A 19,855-nucleotide genomic window follows, 5' to 3' on the forward strand; every position below is an offset into this window, starting at 1 on the left:
ATTTTTAACCACAGGAGTGGAGACAAAAAAATGTATTTCTGTTGTTTTAAGGAAGTTCATAGCTCAAATATGATGTGTTTTTCACATTTACAGTGTAAAAAGTAAGATAAGCCAACAATCCTTTTGACATCTATTTTTATAAATTGTTTTGCAATATATGCTATTCCCTATTTCTCAATTGATAACATGCAAAAATGCCAGATAACACTTTTTCATGGTTGTACATTTTCAAGTCAAATAACTTTCAGTGTTGTAAAGCTTGCAAAGCAAGAGCCAAATTCTGCTCCGAGATATGCACGTTGAACTTCCATTGACTTTGCTGAGAGTTGCATATATGTCTGAGGGTAGAATTGGGCACCAGTGAATGATGATCTTACCGTTCTTTTACTTCTGCTTTCAGTTTGTGTTTGATCTAGGGCTAGATCCTGCAAGGCATGGCATCCCCTTCAGCGTCCACTTTACAGGATCAGGCTCTGATAGAATATTCTAAATTGACGGAAAGTTGACTCTGTTCCCACAGACTTGATTGGGAATTTCTTAGGATCTTATGCCAATTAAAACATTAAGTAATTATATTATGGTCATTGTGTTAAACTTTATCTTTTAGTTTATCATAAGAATTGCAATAATGGTTTGGACCAGCGGTCCACCTAGTCCAGTTTCCTGACTCCAAAAATGGCCAGTACTAGAGCTTAAGGGAAAGTGTACACAACAGGGCATTTGGAGTGATCCCATCCCTGTCTTCCCCTCCTGGCTTCTGGCAGTCAGAGGTTTAGGGTTGCACTGAGTATGGGATTACATTCCTGACCATCTTGGCTAATAGCCATTGATGGCCCTATTTTCCATAAGCTTATCTAGTTCTTTTTTGAGCCCAGTTATACATTTGTCCATCACAACATCCCATGGCAGTGAGTTCCATAGGTTAATTGTATGTTGTGTGGAAAATGTAATTGTTTGTTTTAACCCTACTGCCTATTCATTTCATCTGGTGACCCCTAGTTTTTGTATTGCGGGAAAGGATAAATAGCACTTTCTCCCACAATATTCATGATTTTATAAACCTCTCATCATATCTCCCACCCTCCACCCCATAGTCGTCTCTTTTCTAAGCTGACAGTCATAATCTTTTTAGTCTCTCCTTGTATGGAAGCTGTTCGATTCCCTTGATCATCTTTGTTGCCATTCTCTGAACCTTTGGCAGTTTCACTATATACTTTTTGAGATGGGGCAACCAGAACTGGACATAGTATTGAAAATGTGGGTGCACCATGGTTTTATATAGTGGCACTATGATATTTTCTGTCTTATTTTCTGTCCCTTTCCTAATAGTTCCTAATATTCCATTAGCCTTTTTGATTGCTGCTGCGCACTAGTTTTCAGAGACGCCATGGTGATGCCAATATCTTTTTCTTTTTCTTTTCTTTTTTTTAGTAGAAACCCATTATATATGTGTAGTTGGGATTATATTTTCCAGTGTACACTTATCAATGTTGAATTTCATTTGGCAATTTCATCTGCCCAGTAACCTAGTTTTGTGAGATCCCCCCATAACTCTGTACTCAGCTTTGGACTTAACTATCTTGAATAATTTTGTATCATCTGCTATCATCTTTGTGTCATGTTATTAAAAGATGGTAGAATTATCATTGCTTAAATGTTTTACCCATTTCATTCACTTGTTATTGCCCTTGATCACTGTAGAAAAAAAGAACCCTTATGAAGGAAGTTCCATTATTTCACTTCATGTTTCTGATCCAGAATCTGAGAGATTCACTTTTACCTCAGGATTGTACCTAAATTTCAATTTACAGCTAAGTATCAAACAGATAATATGAGGTAAAATGTGAGCAGATTGAGACATGATGGTTAAAATGTGAGTCAACCCTTATGGTGGAAAGATAGAACATTCTTGTTATTTTAGGCAGAGTTAGTAGTGATACCTGTAGTTAAGGCTGCTCAACTCTTACCATTGCTCATGATTTTTAGCCATTTTCTTGCATGTCATCCGTTCTAGCATCTGTGCTCCTACAATGTTTCATTCACATTCTTGCATTCTGCTGAAATCACAGAGCAACAGACTGACGTACCTGGTATTTTAAGCAGTACTAGCATATATTTTGCCTGACATTTCTTGTACTCTGGGATAAATCTTCACTGCAGTTAGCCTAGGCTAGCCTAGCATGGATTGAGCATCCCAACTGCAAAGCCTACCCCTCCAGACCCATGTTACTTCATCTACAGTGGTAGTGTAATAGCCCATGTGCTGTGTTGGATTATTCGTGGGTTATCCTATGATTCTTAGCAATGCATTAAATGGGGCTGCTCTATTGTTTTTGTGGTGAGCTGCACTTGCGCTCTCTCTCTCGCTCTCTCTCTCGCCTAGCATGGAACCACTGTATGTGGCAGTGACATGAGAACAATATTTCATGTAAATAACTTGCAAGTGGAGTCACTGGTTATTAATGCAGACAGTTCTGAAGGCAGAACAGCATTTAGGAGCAAGAACTTTTAATGAGAATGTCTTTAAGGAATTCAGTCTGCAAACCACAAAGTGATTTGTAGCACACTTGACTAACTTCTTTGCCTCTTCATTTCTTTCCTGTTCACTAAACATAAAAATGTAATTTTAGGTACATTTCTCCAATTTATGCGTCTTTCTGATACCACTCCACAGCTTTACTAGAAGACTGGTGTCAGTTCTGACCAACTGGCAGCACAGGAGAGGGATTTCTTGGACCAGCATCTTTGTTCAAACGCTGAGGAAGAACAGCAGAAATGGAGCAGGCAAATGCAGGGGTAAAAGCATTTCCTTGTAGAGAAGAAAAAAATCTGAAGGCTGCTTGATGCTAAGATATGAAAGAAGACCTCAGATATTATGGGTAAAATTTTCAAAAGCAATTTAAGACTAACTCATTCAGTGCCTAAGTCATTTTTGAAAATGGGACTTTGGGTCTTAAGTCACTTAAGTGCTTTTGACAATTTTACTCTATAAGTATGCTAACATCTTTCTTCACTTTCACAGTTTTGCACTATCACCCATGGTAGAAATGTTGGGAGTGGTAGTATGAACAGGTAACTTACATTTTAACAATCATGTTGTCTTGATCTGCTCACATTTTACCTCATTTTTTCTGATTATTTGATACTTTTTTGTAAATTGAAATTCAGGTACAATCCTGAGGTAAACGTGAATCTCTCAGATTCTGGGTCAGAAACATGAAGAAGTAGAATAATGGAACTTCCTTCAATTTTAGGGGGCAAAATCAATAGTGAAATAATGAGTCTGTCAGAAATGGTCTTTTTTGGGTTTCCTCACTCTCTGTTTACTAATGCAGCTTTCAAAGGCAAGTACACTGTTCTTTCTTTTTCCCAATTGGTAAGTCTGATCAGAACAGAGTTGTAGTTCAATGCATTATAGCTGACTGCAGCTTCAATGTATGTTTAAACACTTGATAAAGAATAATGCAGGTGCACCAGGATATTAGTAATAATAGAATACAAAGCTTTTCATGACTAGGTCTGTGGTTCAACTCCAGATGGAACTCAATGTCAAGATGTCCGCTGAAGTCAATGGGACCGGGATTTCACTTTAAATGAATTATGTTAATCATTGACCTTGCAAGGACATAAGTCTTTATTTTATAACATTTAACAGCCTATATGGTGCTGCATCAGGGTTATTTTTTAAAAATTAAATGAATTCACCACTGATGAAAGACACCGACTCATAAACCTGAAGATTGAAACTTCCACATATTTCCACAGAATATACAGTGTATATAGCCTGGACAGTGGCTAGTCAATGAATAAGCCAACAAAAACATTTTATAAAACACAGAACCATCAAGATGAGCACATGGATAACCAAAGCAACAACCTAATATTATTGTATCCTGTACCCTCCCTTCTGAAGCCTCATTATTTGTCAGTAGTTGTCAAGTCATGTTTAAATTCAGACTGTAAACCATAAGGGGCAGGGACTGCATTTGTCCATAAAGTAGTATGTATACAAATGTGATTCAAAATAATAACAGTTCAATTTTCATACCCATTTAATCTTTGACGAGGCTGCCTTCAAGGATGCCATTTAGAGCTAAAAGTGACATGGGCACCTATATACTTGAAATTAAAATGAGACCAATAATTCATTCCACATAAGCCAATGTACAACCATCAGATGACAATCTTGCCAAAATTTCACCATCCATGTTTTTATTTCTATATACGGTGGGACTTGTCACTTCCTCAGGGGCCAGACGATTTCTTTAGATGTTGATGGCATAACTGTTTCTGTGGCCGTATGCACTATCTTGGAAGCCACTAAACATGGCCAGAGCTGCAGTTAAGTTAGTGTGAGGGACAGAGGGTGGTCTCCTCCCACTCCTCTTAGCTGGGGGACAGTTTTCTTTCTCCCACACCAACCAGATAGCAGTCATCTATAACCTCTTCCCATGGCAGCAATTAGCCCAGTTGATGGGAGCACAGGGATGATAATTCTCTGAAGAGCTGCTGGCTGGAAAGAAAAAGTGGAGAGGTGTCATTCTTTTGTTAGGTCCCTGCTGGCATCTTTTAAAGACTTTTAAGAGTTAGCCTGCTGGATTCATCTTCACTCCTGTAGCCACCCAGTACAATCACCAATAGGAACAGATAGATTTGCCTTGTTAAATTGTGCTGTTTAGCACCACAGTTGTTCTTAAATATCAATAAGGTATTTAGTAAATATATTGAAATTATTTCTGCTATCAGTATTAAAACAGCTCTGCTTTGTCTCTCCAGAATATACAAATTCCAAATGTTTCAGCAACATTATGTTTTATTAATCATTTTATGTGCCTTTAATAAATTCTGCATGTGTTTTTCAAATCATCTTTATAAGATACAATTTCTTCTGTCTTTCTACAGGAACACCAGTTTACTCAGTAGCATGGGGCCCTGATTCAGAAAAAGTTCTCTATACATCAGGGAAGCAGCTAATTATTAAACCTCTTCAACCAAATGCTAAAGTTTTACAGGTATCGTTAATATAAATTTACATATCAGGCTTCAGTGATATTTTACTAGTAAAATAAAGTTTCATATAAGTGATACAACTAAATCACAACACAATTTGGTATGGGCAGCATTTTTAAACTAGAATTAAATAAAAACTAGAAAGAATAAAGACTAGGGCTCCAATCCTGCAAGGAAGTCAGTGGGATTACTCACAGTTCCTAAAGTAAAGCTTGCATATAAATGTGCAGGATCGAGGCCTGGAATTATAGATGTGCTGCAGACCAAGACTGAAATGGACTGGTGAAGATGTGTTGTGAAGCTTTCATAGCAAGCCATACCTTGCTTGCACCATTTATATACGTCCTTTATTTAGTCAAAATTCAAAATGTATTTTAAATGTAGTAATATACATGGTAGTACTGCCTGTTATTAAGATTGCTTGCCACTTTCCAATATAAGATGGTTTTGAGTCGTTTATATATTTGCCAAACTTTTAACCATTTGGGCTACAAAATTTTGGAAAATTTCACCACCAAAACTGTTTAGCCATTTCCTGCTAGGGAAAATATGTTGTTTTGCCCATATTAAAAAATTTGGTAACTTTTTCTTTGAGATGTTTCAGTGCCCACTTGCTTTGGAAAGGGGAATTGAAATTTGGAAGGCAGTAGCCTTTGTCAGGTTTCAGACTAGCAACCGTGTTAGTCTGTATATGCAAAAAGAAAAGGAGTATTTGTGGCACCTTAGAAACTAACAAATTTATTTGAGCATAAGCTTTCATGCATCCGATGAAGTGAACTGTAGCTCACGAAAGCTTATGCTCAAATAAATTTGTTAGTCTCTAAGGTGCCACAAGTTCTCCTTTTTTAGTAGTCTTTGTGTCAGATATATGCCTTTTACTGTCCTTGTGAAGATGCATCCAAATATGGCTGAGTTATAAGCATCTGAAAAATAGTACTTTGCACATATTCACTCAAGACCTGCTCGAGCTTCATAGGTAAATTCCCTAAAGATTCTGTCTATGCTGAGCATACCCAGCCTGGGACTGATCAGGACTCTCCCTGTGATTGTGCACAGAGCCAGGGAGGGGAATTTATTGTCCCCCTTCTGGGCCCAGGCAACGCAGAGGAGGAAACTGCTTGATTTAAATGCAGAAGAGATAAAATACAGTCTTGTGGTGGAGCTAATGTATAGATAGAGCCCTGCACAGATACAGATTTATGTCCACGGATATAAATCGGTATCCGCAGAACCTCAGGGCTCTCCCGGGAACTGCAGAGGTGAAAGGAGCAGGATGCCAGCTCCCCACATGTACTGCCCCAGCCCTGCCATGCAGCTGTCTGCGTCTCCTGTCTGGGAGCATGCATGCCGCTGGAACACAAGAGTGTGACCAGGGACAGCTGCTGGTGACCCTGGTGCCCGCCCCATTGGGCAGGGCTGGGGGCAGTACAGCCTCACTGGAGGAGCTGTTGGTGTGGGGTGCTGGTTCCTGGGAGCGGCGGCCCCATGTTCTGCTCCTTTCACTGCTGCGGTTCCTGGGAGAGCCCTGTGGTTCCACGGATACCGATTTATATCCGCGGATATCCACATCAGATTCTTTGGGCTCAAGAATCTATACGGTATAAATGGTTGTGTAGAGTTTACCTCATATATGAACATATGTCATGTTAATATTCTTAATAAAGCTATCTACTGATAGAAGTAAGCAGTAAAAATGAGTGAAAATGATATTTTATGGGGAGTGGGGACACAAATAAATGGCTACTTGAAGTTTAAATGGAGTTTAAGAAATAGATCCATGTTTAAAAAGATGAAAGAACAGATATAAGCCGTTGCTGAAAATATTGAATTAGGGAGAGGCCTAAATAGAATAATAGTAACAAGCAGAGGTTTAAAATAAAAAACCCAGAAATTTCAAATAAACAGAAATAGGCTTTGATTTTTTTTTTTTAAATAAAAAAGAAGGAATATGCAGAGGCTTTAAAAATAAATTTAAAAAAAAATCCTATTGTAGTTTGGAACATTCAAATTGTGGAGACGCTTAGACAAAATATAAGTGCATAACCACATTATTACCCTTGTCCTCACTCCCCCTTTATTGTGTGTTATGTTAAATTAAATTGTAAGTTTCTGCAGGAAGAGACCATGTCTGCTGTATTTGTACAGTGCTAAGCACAACTGGAACCTGATCCTGACTGGGGCCTATAAATGTTACCAGAATAAAAAAAGTAAATACTAAAAATAATAGTAAAGCATTGCTAGCTTTAAATGTATACTTAATTTATTTCTTTTCCTGTCAGTGGAAAGCCCATGATGGAGTTATTTTAAAACTTGATTGGAACTCGGTCAATGACCTTATCCTGTCCGCTGGTGAAGACTGTAAATATAAGGTGTGTATTGTTTAACTTTAATTACAGTGGATTAAATTATTTAAATAAATATTTAAAGCAGCAACTGAGTAACAATACTAGGCACTACTAACTTTCTCCAACCTTCCCAAGACCTTTCAAACTCAAATCCAATTAGACAGAAAAATTTAAGTGTAATTTGAAGGTTTTCAGGAAATAGCAGTTAAACTGAACGAAAAGATTCTAGCGCATGTTAACACAGTATTATTTCAAATGGGACTACATCAGTGCTTGCTAGGTACCTTTTAGGCCGCAACAGCAGGGTTTACACAGAGCAATTAGAGCACAACACTTTAGTGCACTCTACACTTTGCACCCCTCTAGTATGCATTTCTGTACCAGGTAGACAAGCCCTAGCTGCTGAAGGAATATTAAGACTAAGATATGAACTGTGAAAAGTTAAGAAATTACAATTAAAGGGGAAACACAGTTTGTCCTGTTACCTGAATACAGGTGGGATCCTTAGGAAAATTGTATCGCTGGCACACTGTTCTCTGTCAGTAGTAGAGGATGCTTTATGTTTTCCCCCTTAATTGTGAACTTACTTTTATTAGTTGGTATCTGAATTCTAACATTCTCTCATTTATGTGCTGTGATTTTAAAAAAATCTTGAATTATATAGTCTTTCTGTTTAAATCTTCTCTCAGATTATTGCATACTATGAATGGACTCCCTGCTAATATACTATGTACAATGGCCCGGATCATCCACTCTGTGGAATAAGGGAACTCGCTGAGATCCCTCTGCATCATGCTGTTGGAGGGCAAGATTTGCCACCTGCAAATAATCTTTCCAGACCTGGCAAATACCTGGGAATTGACAGGAGGCCAAGGGCCAGCTTTAACAACAACCTCTGCCCGTGCTGTTGCTCTGACCCCATAAGCCTTCAAAAGCCACCAACCCTTCCTCATTCTGGTTTCCTGCCAGCATAGCTCCAGTAGAGATACTTTCCCAGGAAATACATCCTCCCTGGCATGGTTTGCTCCAGGTCCCTGAGAGGGGAGGAATATGTGGCCTCCAGCTATTATTCCTAAGAGGGGGACTGATGTGCATTTTATCCCCATTGCAGTCGTGTTCCCAGCCAACTCTCACCTTCCCAGCTTCTCCCAAGTTCTTTTCTACCTTCTGCACAGACCTGGGGGTTCTGTAGTGAGTCTACTGCAGGGTCTGGAGACTGGGGAACTGTGAGCAGATGAAGGGTCTGGTAGAAGAGCCAGGGGAAGAGGAAATCTGCATGTTGATGATCCCTCCATGTGGTTCTTGAGGGTATGAACTGGGCCAGTAGATTTTAATTACTCTAGTTTTATTTTTAATTTTTTATAATTTTTGTCATAAACATACTGTACAGCAAAATAAAAATACACAAAGCTCAAATTTTATATAAAGAAATTAAAGAGACAAGGTGGGCGAGGTAGTATCATTTACTGGAGCAACTTCTGATGGTGAAAGTGACAAGGTTTTGAGCTACACAGAATTCTTCACATCTGAGAAAAGTACTCAGAGCATCACAGCTAAATGCAAGGTGGAACAAATTGTTTAGCGTAAATAGTTAATACACATTCTAAGGAACCATTTGTCTGAAATACAAAGAATGTCATTTGATATGAAAAATTGGTGGAAATGTAAGAAACTTTAAAGTTTAAATTTCATCTGCTATATTTGTCACTGTTTAGGAGAAAAAATAGAAGTAAAATTATAATTTAAAGAAGTGACGATCATTGTATTGAAGTGAGGGTTAACAATATTCCATGAACATTTAACTGATCGGTATGAAATGAGAACTGAGAAGAAGAAAGAATAAGATACATTAAGAAGACAGTGAATGGTAAAGAAAAAGAAGGGAGAAAGGAGAACTAAAAAATTTATATAAAATATGTTAACGAACCCCATATAACCTCAACTACTTTTCCTATCCTACACAAACTATTAGAGCTCAGCCTGAGCAAAGAAAAACTTAAAAAAGAAAAATCATAAAAGGACTCTTGTAGCAATTGCTCTCATTTCAAAAACACATTTTTTTCATGTCCGTCTAAGATCTGTTTTTGGAAATAGCTTTAAACCTGTGTAAAATGTTATTTTTTTATCATTTAACTAGGTAGTAAGTTTTAATAAAAACTTAATTTGTACTTTGATTATTTAATATAATTTTTTTTATAAACTTATAAGTTACTAATGCGTGAAGTGTTCTTGCTGGCATTCTACTGGCAGTGCCATTGGAAAATTTCCAAATTACATTGACAATCTCATTATCAACTTCTTTAATGAAGAAAAATAACAATATTTTTCATAGTTTTAAGATTCAGCAGTAAGAGTCTTACACTTACTTCACACCTCACATGAACAGCTGGGGAAATGAGATGAAGGATATGTGAAAGGTTTATATTTCCATTTCAAAAGATATCACTCATTTTAGTCACAAAGTTACCTATGTTCCACACAAATTTGGCATCCCCTTGCTTGTATTGGTGAAAAATGTTTACAACTAAAATAAAGAATCATGAAACTGATGGTAACAGTTATCTTGCATTACAGAATTGAATCCCACAGCATTTTAAGTTTTGTGCATAAATAATTTCTTCTATACCTCAGTTTGGGTTGTTATCACAAACGATCTCTCCCCTTTGGGCCTCAACAGATTGTGAGGCATCTGAGAATGTACAACCATAAAGATTCTGTTCACTGTCCCCTGGCTTGACTTACTGACTGGCTGTTGATAGTTGATGTGCATGCAATTTTATATTTGATATTACTATACAAGAAGAATGATTAGAAGTATTTAGGAAACATACAGGTCTAGGAAAAAATGTACAATAGTGCACCAAGAAACAACTAGTTAATAATGCAGAATACAGATATCAATATAATATTTCCCATATTTTAGCAAAACAAATCCGACTTCAGGTAAAAATTATTTTTGTGGTGAGCTGGTCTTCCAAGTAGCTGGAGGAGAATGCACTGAAATAACTTAGAAATAGGAATCTGATTTTACAGAGAATTTGTAGCTATAAAATCTTGAGATGATGCACAAAAGGGCCCAAACTTCCAAACTTGCTTTCATTGGGAAATTTGGGCATGCAAAGTATGCAGGATCAGGCCCAGCTGTTATACTGTGCATATACTGTAAAAACAATCACACACACACAAACCCAACTGTTAAATGCATTAGATATCTTTTTTAATGTAGCAATTTGTTTAAAAATAAACATATTTCTACAACTTAAAAATATTTTAAGCTGAAGAAATGATGCCTCTAACATAAGAAGTCCAAAATATAAAGAATGATGCCTCTAAAATAAAATATGTCCAAAATAAATTCAGACTAATTTATTTTTTCTTTCTGAGGTGTGGGATAGTTATGGTCGTCTACTGTACAGCTCTCAGCCTCATGATTATCCTATAACTTCTGTTGCCTGGGCTCCGGATGGAGAATTATTTGCTGTGGGGTCTTTTCATACTTTGCGCCTATGTGATAAAACTGGGGTAAGTAACAGCTCTGACAAAGAACAGATGTAGTGTGCAAATTTATTAAAAATATAGTAAATATTCCAGAGAACACACATGTATACACATATTTTCATTTGTAGAGAATAGTCCTGGCTTTTTAGTATCTTTCCCCTGGGTGCTTCTGGCTGAGTGATTGTCTCCTTTGTCTGTTTGGTGCATTTGTCTCTGTATTTAATGGTGCCTTATGAACACTTTACAGTTTTGTGTAGGGTCAACTAGTTCTATCATATTTTACCCTTTTCTCTTCACACCTTTGGTTGTTACAACTTTGTTATTTTATGCTTCACAATTATATTTTGCAGATTCTTTACCAGATCAGTGTATAATTCTTATTATTTATCCTTTAAAGATACCACCTACACTAGAGTTTCACTCTGGCTTCTCACTCTTCCATAGCTAGACAGAAGAACTCCTCTAGATAAGTGTTTTGCTTCACAGAATTAATGGTTGTGGTAGTAGCTAGCAGGTGGAAGTTCTCCCTCATCTCAGCCCCTTGTGCATCCATCAGCTGCTGCTGCCTCAGCCTCTAGAATCTTCTAACCATTACCTCAACTATGGTAAAAGATTGAGGTCTCTGAAGGAGCTGTCCCCTGACTTTCATCAGACAACGGTTGTCTGTTTTTTTTTTACTTTCAGCTTTTCTTTCCAGGTATTTTGTTCTTGTTGTTGACCTAGGTTATTGGTTAGTCTCCTGTTAAAACTTAACTTAATTCAGTTTCATGTAGCTTCCTTGGTATTTTAGACTAGGTAGCTCCAGATCACTGTCTGACAAGATTGTCTCGGTAGCTCTGCAGCGTGTTGTTCAAAGTTCTTGTCAGCCCATCGCATTACCTCAGACCTCAATGAGTTGGGATTCTTGTCTTACTCCCTATCTCTCTTTTCTTGGTGGCATTTTATCACTTCACTGAGTTTGACACTTCAAAGCTTGTAGTATTTTGGGTCATTTTCATCAGAATACATTTTGATTTTCTTCACAGTGCACTTTACAGTTGCTTTGGCATACTCTTCCAACACATGAGCGCATTCTGCTAGTGCTTTGAGACAGTTTTTGGCACATTGATTTGGAAGTTTGAAGTGCCAAGTAAGTGTCTAAAGACATTTTTTCACACATTCCTTTATTTCAGCAAGCCAACCTCTCCTTTAATCGTAAAGGAGGTAAGAACCTTCAAGAAATGTCAATTAGGCCAAAGGATGGCAGTCATGAATGCGCTCGACTTCTGCATCCTCTGCCTTGGAGTTGAGTAAGATGTGTATAAATGAGGTGTGCCTTGAAATGTTACCTAGAGCCATCAAGTTTCCTGAGGAACACACACAATCCTTCTTGTTAGGTACCCTTTAGAGACTCACATATGTCCATTCTGCAGTTAGCTACAGAAGCTTGCTCCTTCAAGCAGAGCATTCTGAGTCTTTGTTGGCCCCTGTCATAAATATAAAGGGAAGGGTAACCACTTTTCTGTATACAGTGCTATAAAATCCCTCCTGGCCAGAGGCAACATCCTGTTACCTGTAAAGGGTTGAGAAGCTCAGATAACCTGGCTGGCACCTGACCTAAAGGACCAATAAGGGAACCAAGATACTTTCAAATCTTGGGGGCAGTGTGGGGGGGAAAGGCTTTTGTTTGTGCTCTTTGTTTACGTGGTGGTTCCCCTTTTGGGACTGAAAGAGGCCAGACAGAAATCCATCTTCTCCAACAGATCCTAATCCAATTCTCCAATATTGCAACCAGTATAGGTAAGCCAGGCAAGGCGGATTAGTTTAGTTTTTGTTTTATGTGAATTTTCCCTGTGTAAAGAGAGAGGTTTATTCCTGTTTTCTGTAACTTTAAGGTTTTGCCCAGAGGGGGATCCTCTGTGTTTTGAATCTGAATACCCTGTAAAGTATTTTCCATCCTGATTTTACAGAGATGATTTTTACCTTTCTTTTTTTTAATAAAATCCTTCTTTTAAGAACCTGACTGATTTTTGCGTTGTTCCAAGATCCAGGTGTTTGGGTCTTTGATGATTTTGTAACAAATTGGTTAGGATATTATTCTCAAGCCTCCCCAGGAAAGGGTGTGTGTAGGGCTTGGGGGGATATTTTGGGGGAAGACGTCTCCAAGTGGTCTCTTTCCTTGTTCTTTGTTTAAAATGCTTGGTGGTGGCAGCATACTGTTCAAGGACAAGGCCAAGTTTGTACCTTGGGGAAGTTTTTAACCTAAGCTGGTAAGAATAAGCTTAGGGGGTCTTTCATGCAGGTCCCCACATCTGTACCCTAGAGTTCAGAGTGGGGAAGGAACCTTGACAGCCCCACTCTTGTCAACACAGACACAGCTTTCCCACAGGGCCAGCAGATCCACTTCATCAGTTATCTTGAAGTGAATTGCACTGTGTTGAAGCAGAGTTCTCTGAAATATACTAATGATTTGCCCTGAGTATATTGATGCACCAAGATGCTAGTCCTGAAATTCAACTGTTTTGATGAGGCATTTCCTCTACAAAAGTGCTGAGCATAGGTGGCATAAAGAGAGAGACATTGACTCTTTGACATATTTCTTCTATACTTCTTGACGCCAAGCAAATCCAAAACAATCACCATATTCCCCTGTCTCTTCTGGTGCTGAATTTTTAGAATCTGGATGGAAGCAGTATGTGTTTAGAATCTGGATGGAAGTGGTATGTGATGACTAAACTAGGCTGATCCTTCAGGTTTGAAGGTGATGTTGGTTTCCCTTTTTTTGCTGCTTGTTTCTGTGTTTTATCATTCTTGCTTTTAGAAATCCCTCGAGCTACTTACTCTTCATGAACAAGAATCTGGTGGTGATTAAAGAAAGAAAAATTGCCCACTTGTAATTCTGGCTCTTTGAGGATTTATCAGACAGTATTCTTTTTCTCTCTCACATACACCTCCTGCCTCTCCTCAGATTCTGGTGTATTTTCTTTAGGAGGTTTTTATGGTTTTTGATTTGTTTTGTTCCGTTAAAGGGTGGGTGTTTTTGTTTTGTTGGTGTTTGATGGTACCATTTTTTTCTAACTAGGTTTATTTTGGGGAGCTCTTCCTTCCCATGCAATTTAGGAACTCACTAGAAGGTTTTGGAGACTGTGTGTGGGGTTGGTCCACATGTGGAGGTGGAATAGTGTGCAGGCCACAATTACCGCTGCCCTAGGGTTTAAAAAATATATTGCGCTCAGGAAGTTCTGCCCTGTTTGTTATTGGGAGCAAGACCCAAGAGTGAGACTCCTGTAACATGGTTCTTCAAAGAAGCTGAATTCCAGGTAAGAAATATTCTCTCTTCTCTTAGAATATTGTTAGCATTCTCAGATTTTATGGAGATTGCATATTGGCCACAAAGAATCCAAAGCAGACTAAGGTTTAAGTAATTTTAAAAAATGTAGGTTCGCAAATTACGTTGTTTAATGGTATCTCCAACATAAATTGTCCTTTTTAAGAAAAGTAGATCCTGGTATGCAATTTCCCTGCTTACCTATAAGCCTTTGCTTTGTCAAAAAAATTTTTAGTTGTATTGGAATAAAATATTTCTTAAGAGTAGGTACAGCACATAAGATTGTACAATTTTTAACAAGTTTCTTAATATTATTACTTACTTACAATAGCCTGAACATAACTTGTTCTTTTCTATTTATAATTTTGAACAGAACATTTATTTTATCTATCATTAGAACAAGCAATTGAAAGGCATGCTGTACATGCACAAATATGGGATTAAGAACACTGAGGGCTAGGCATGTTGGATCAGGCAATGAATAGGACAGGTGGCCTTTTTCTTATTCTAAAAATGTGTTATATTCTAATGCATATAGAGAGCAACACTGCTGAGAAGTTCTGATGTCTTATTTTCTTGAACTATTTTGACCCTGGCACCATGATAGTCTGGAGGATGAATCAGTTATGTAGAGGATTTCTTCAGAACTCAGTAGGGTTGAATGCGCAACCTAGCAACTACAAAGACTTCATGGCCAAATTTTTGTTTGTTGGTTTGGTTTAGTTTTGAAAAAATGTATCAGTTTATATCATTTCCTTCCTCAGAAAATACTATGTTTTATTATTTATAATAATCTTTAAAAGCTGTCACTGTGACATGATACAATATTCTACAAACCTAGCTTTAGGAACAGATTGGTCCATCACTGTTTAAAACATTGTGTCACTTAATATCAGTACCAATCTGAGAAGAAGGGTCAGTTAGATGAGTTAAGAAGGTGAATTCTCTTAACAAACATGGACTATCTTTGCTAGTGGGAGACATGTCCTTGAACTGAACAGAAGCTTTCTTAATAGTTGGTGCTAATTCAAAAATAATGTCTAGTATTAAATATTAAACTTGCTGATTAATAAATATTTATATAAATCAAACAGCAGAAATCTGCATCTGTTAAATTCTTCCCAGTTTCCACCAGTGATTTTGTGTTAACATTTTACTTTATGGTATTTATGTTATATAAATGCTCTTTGAATTTAAAATACAAAAATACTATACAGATTGAAAAATGTGTATGCATACACACTCAAATATCAAACCTTGTCCCTCCCAAACTTGCTGAATTACTTGAAAGTGAATATATACCATGTTTTCACTGAATGTACCATGTTTTCAGTGAATGGCCTCTGTTTTTACCTTGTAAATATCAGATATAAATAAACCTAATTAAGATCTATCCACACACCATAATCTTAATATATACAAAAAAATGGTTATGGCTGGGCAGGAAATTTGATCCACTGACAAGTAACTTATTCCATTGAATATACAGGAACTAATAGATTCTGTGAAGAATATGAATAAGGTGCTAAGATTTAAATTCTCAGGTCAAATGAGTTAGTTACATCTTACTTTTTATTTTAAGCTAGGGCCTTGTCTACACTTATAAGATTTGCTGTTTTAACTGTCATCATAATTGAAGCAAGCAAACTCCCCTAGTGTAGACATAGTTATACAGTAAAAGTGCTTAGGCGATGTCTACATGAGAAATAGTTCTTGTCCTAATATAGTTCATACCAGTTCCATGAACAAAATAAGTTATACTATCAAAAGCTCTTTTTTGCTGGTATATCTGCATCTAAACTAGGACTTTTGGTTAGATTCCCCCACAGACCCCACCCCAATCTTAACATGCCAACAAAACTTTTAAGCGTCAACCAGGCCTTATACTAGTATAATTTATTCCAGTTCAGTGAAGAGAAATATAAAGTGCCTTATATTAGTATAACTGTGACTACTCCAGGGCTTTAACTGGTGTAAATACATCATGAAAAAAATCACACTCCTTACTGGTGCAGTTTACTGGTAAAACTTTTTACTACAGACCAGGCCTAAGGGTTTGTCTACATATGAAAATTAATCAGGAATAAGAGTGGGTGCGAATTTTAAATGGGTTCACTATTCGTGATTAATTCCATGTGTGTGTACACTTTTTCTGGAATAAGAGTGTGAATCAGTTTAATCCACTGTGATTAAGTTGATTTGGTATAAGGGCATACTTGTTCCAGAATAAGAGCCTCCACTCATGGAGTTAATCAGGAATAGTTATTCCAGAATAACTCCCCATGTAGACAAGCCGTAAGGCCCATTCCTCTAAGGTATTTAGGCATCTAACTCCTATTGATTTCAATGGAAGTTAGGAGCCTGAATACTTTTGAGGATCTGGGCCTAAGTGTCTGCTTCTGTAAGCTGAGGGGAATCCTAGGGTATAATATGGCCGGCTAACATGACTTCAGATATCTATGACTTCCAAACGTTGAGAGGGCTTTCTGGTCATGTTAAGCTAATTCCATTCAGCTAACTTGATTGAGAAAACATGACTTTTTTGCTTTGCGAGACAGGGCAAAATATGTTAGTCTGCATTTCAATAAGGCTTTTTAGTTGGGTTAAGATTACTCTCTTGAGCAAGCACAATTGAAAAACAAACCTCTTTTGCCTGGCAAGAATTAGGAAGAGATTCCAACAAAATAATAGTAAAAAGCAGGGGTTCAAAATTAAAAAAATAAAGAGAATTTTTTAATAAAAAGCAGAAATAGTTTGAGATTTTATTTATAAAAAATGAAGGAAGAAAAGAAAATGCAAAGGCTTTAAAATTAAATAAACAAAAAAGAATTCCTGTTATAGGGAATTCCTGTTATATCCTTTGTTTCAGGAGACAAGCTTGTTTTCGGACGGGTGGCTAGTACTGATCTTTAATTTACATCTTTTAAAAAAAGTAAGGTCGGTCAGATTTTAATTTTACGACACTGTTAAAGATGACTTTCTAGCCAATTAATTAAAAAGAAGGGATGAAAGTCTTACCCCACTCTGTTTCCTGTGTGCCAGTTTTAAAGGGGCCAGAGCAGCGTAAATGGGTGCTACGTTCCCCAGATATAGCCAGGGAGAATTCCCCCAGTGTAGGAACTGGGGACAGCCAGAGCAGCCTTGTCTTTACTAGGAAAAAAGTTGCTTTTTACCGTGTTAGCTAATATGTGGTATTTAACACGTTTTAAAATCCTAGTATGGAAATTCACATGTTAGCTGGTCAAGGCAAACCCCAGGCTCTCCCTAGTCATTCCCTCTAATATATGTGAATACCTACTAATATATGTGAAAACTACACATTGCCTCATCCCCATTAGGATTTTACCCCATGTTAACTAAATATAGTGGGGGAAAAAACACTTTTTTTCCTAGTGTGGATGTACCCAGACTTTCTTCTAAGGACTGTTTCATAAATCCTGGTGTAAGGTGTAAAGCTGGGGATGCAAGGGATTGGAGCCACAACACTTAGTTGTAGCTAAAGTTTCTGGGCAATATGGGACAGGTTACACCTATGGTACACCAGAGACCACTCAAGTCCTTGGATCACTCCAGAAACGTGAAGACACAATAGTGGTTTAAAGACAGCTTAACTCCCCCTCCCTCATGGGCTATAAATTCTGTGTAGAGCCTCTTAAATTAGAGGCACAGCACAGAATCTCATCCCAGGATTTGGTTTGTTTTTTTCTAGCTCCAAATTCATCTTATGTTTTAAAAGTTTTATTTTTCTTCTGTAATTTCCGAGTCAATAATGCAACAAGAAAGACTCAGATGACAATCTCAGACGTAAAGGGGCCAAACCTCTGAGAGTACAGCTCCGCTCTTCAGCCAGATTGTAAGAGATAAATTTAATGTCATCTTAGTGCACTATGAGTGAAATCCTACCCTCTTGAAATTAACAGGGATTTTGCCATTGACTTCAGTAGGGCCAGAATTTCACCCTGTGATTTTGTGCATCACTAACATATGAATAAGAGAATAGTTAATTCTTGCCTGTAGTGACTGCACATTTGTCATTTGTACACACAAGCTTGGTGTTTATTTTTTTAAACAAGGCAATAAAACCACCATATATATGCAAAGGATTGGACATATATAGGGATATATATTGGCTTTTAAGAAGAAACTTTTAGAAAAGTTACAAACAAACGAAACAATATTTTGATACTTTGTTGAATGCTAACAAAAATTGTTAGTTACTCTGATAAATATTCCTTGAACATTTATAGTTTTTATTCAAGTATTCTAAGCACTTTACAGATAATAATGAATTATGCGTCACAATACCAGGGAAGTACCATTATTTTTTTTAAATAGATGGGGAAACTCAGGCACCCTATTTCATGGTGGTGGGTGTCTTCTCCAAGGCTACCTAGTTATATGTAGCAGTGCCAGAATAGAATCCAGATTTTCTGAATCTGTCATGTGCTTTACTTACTAGGTAATGCTTCCTGTCATTGGACCATTTATCAACTCACTTGTCCTTCACTCACTTTGGCAACACTTCACTGTTTAGAGACCAAAGGAGGTCCAATATCTCCTGTCTGCTCCAAGCCAGAGTACATTTGGAACATGTAGCTGGCATGGTCAGCTGGGTAGTTGTTCACAACAATGGAGAGCTGCTGGGTGTGATTGCCAAGCTGGACAATCAGAAAAGGGCATTTCAGTAATTTGTGGGGCTTTAAAGGAAGAATTGGCAATATTTAGACATAGCTTGGATATTAGACTATACAATAAAAGATCCCAGGGGGAAAAGTGGAAATGGCACCAGTTTAGCCATTTAAACTAGATTGGATGAAACACAGGAGAACATTGTGGGGGGACTGTTTCTACATTAGCAAGAGAGGGGAGAAAATGGGTGAATTAAGTCTTTTCCATCTCAAATTTGTATGTATGGTTGCTGGTCTTAGGAAGGAAAAAGGACTTTCAGAGCTCAACAGCTTGTGCTTCTTCTTTTGCTGGACTGTCATTGGGAAGTTAAGATTATCTCATGAATATTAAATTGACTCATCCAGATATATTAAACACTATTGCCCTTCTCAATTTATCTGTAGAGCATCAATGGTGTTTCTCATCAATGGCCTAAAATGGCTCCCATTGAAATCAATGGCAAAATTTACATTGACTTCAGTGGGAGTGGGCTTAGGTCCCAAATTATCTGGATTTTTTCATACCTATTTCTGCTTTTCCAGAACATACAGTAAGAAGCGCTCTACCATGAAGCCTTTGGAAATTTAGTGCCATAGTGCTTGGGAGCCTTTTCATTGACTTAGTGGCTTTTGATCAGGCTGCCCCCAAAGGACCAGTGTTCATGGTTTTTCATCTGAGAGTCTTTCTCCTAGCCAAAGCCCTTGACTGAAAGAATTGTAGCTATGACATAGAATCTAGAGGAAAGAGATGAAGTAAGAGAAGAGTGGTGGAGTATTTAGGGTTCTTCCCATTTAACAGAACTAAAACTGCTAGTTTCATTTTAAAAGGATGAATTTATTAATATCTAAGAGGAGGTTTTATAATATTGGATTTGTATATTTTTTTATTTTTTATTTTGCTATGATGTGCAACTTTATTTCTGTAGATTTTAAAAATGTGTTTTACATCAGTTCCTCACAGATTTTCCTTGTTAGCTGTTGTCTGGTTCTGTATTAGAATTTATTTTAAATAAGATTGAACTAACTTT

The 19,855-nt window shown here is 37.4% G+C and overlaps 1 protein-coding gene across 4 annotated transcripts in view; it reads left to right on the top strand.

Annotated features, from left to right (window-relative positions):
- IFT80 (intraflagellar transport 80) overlaps positions 1-19,855 on the top strand; it is a 145,907-nt gene that overhangs the window by 59,772 nt on the left and 66,280 nt on the right. For all 4 annotated transcript variants that reach the window (XM_048862752.2, XM_048862754.2, XM_048862755.2 and 1 more), the window contains 3 exons: positions 4,903-5,012; positions 7,290-7,379; positions 10,740-10,877. In XM_048862752.2, coding sequence (XP_048718709.1) covers positions 4,903-5,012; positions 7,290-7,379; positions 10,740-10,877 — 338 coding nt within the window. The remainder of the gene's footprint in view (positions 1-4,902; positions 5,013-7,289; positions 7,380-10,739; positions 10,878-19,855) is intronic.

Source organism: Caretta caretta, chromosome 9, assembly GCF_965140235.1.
Source record: "Caretta caretta isolate rCarCar2 chromosome 9, rCarCar1.hap1, whole genome shotgun sequence".
NCBI lineage: Eukaryota > Metazoa > Chordata > Testudines > Cheloniidae > Caretta > Caretta caretta.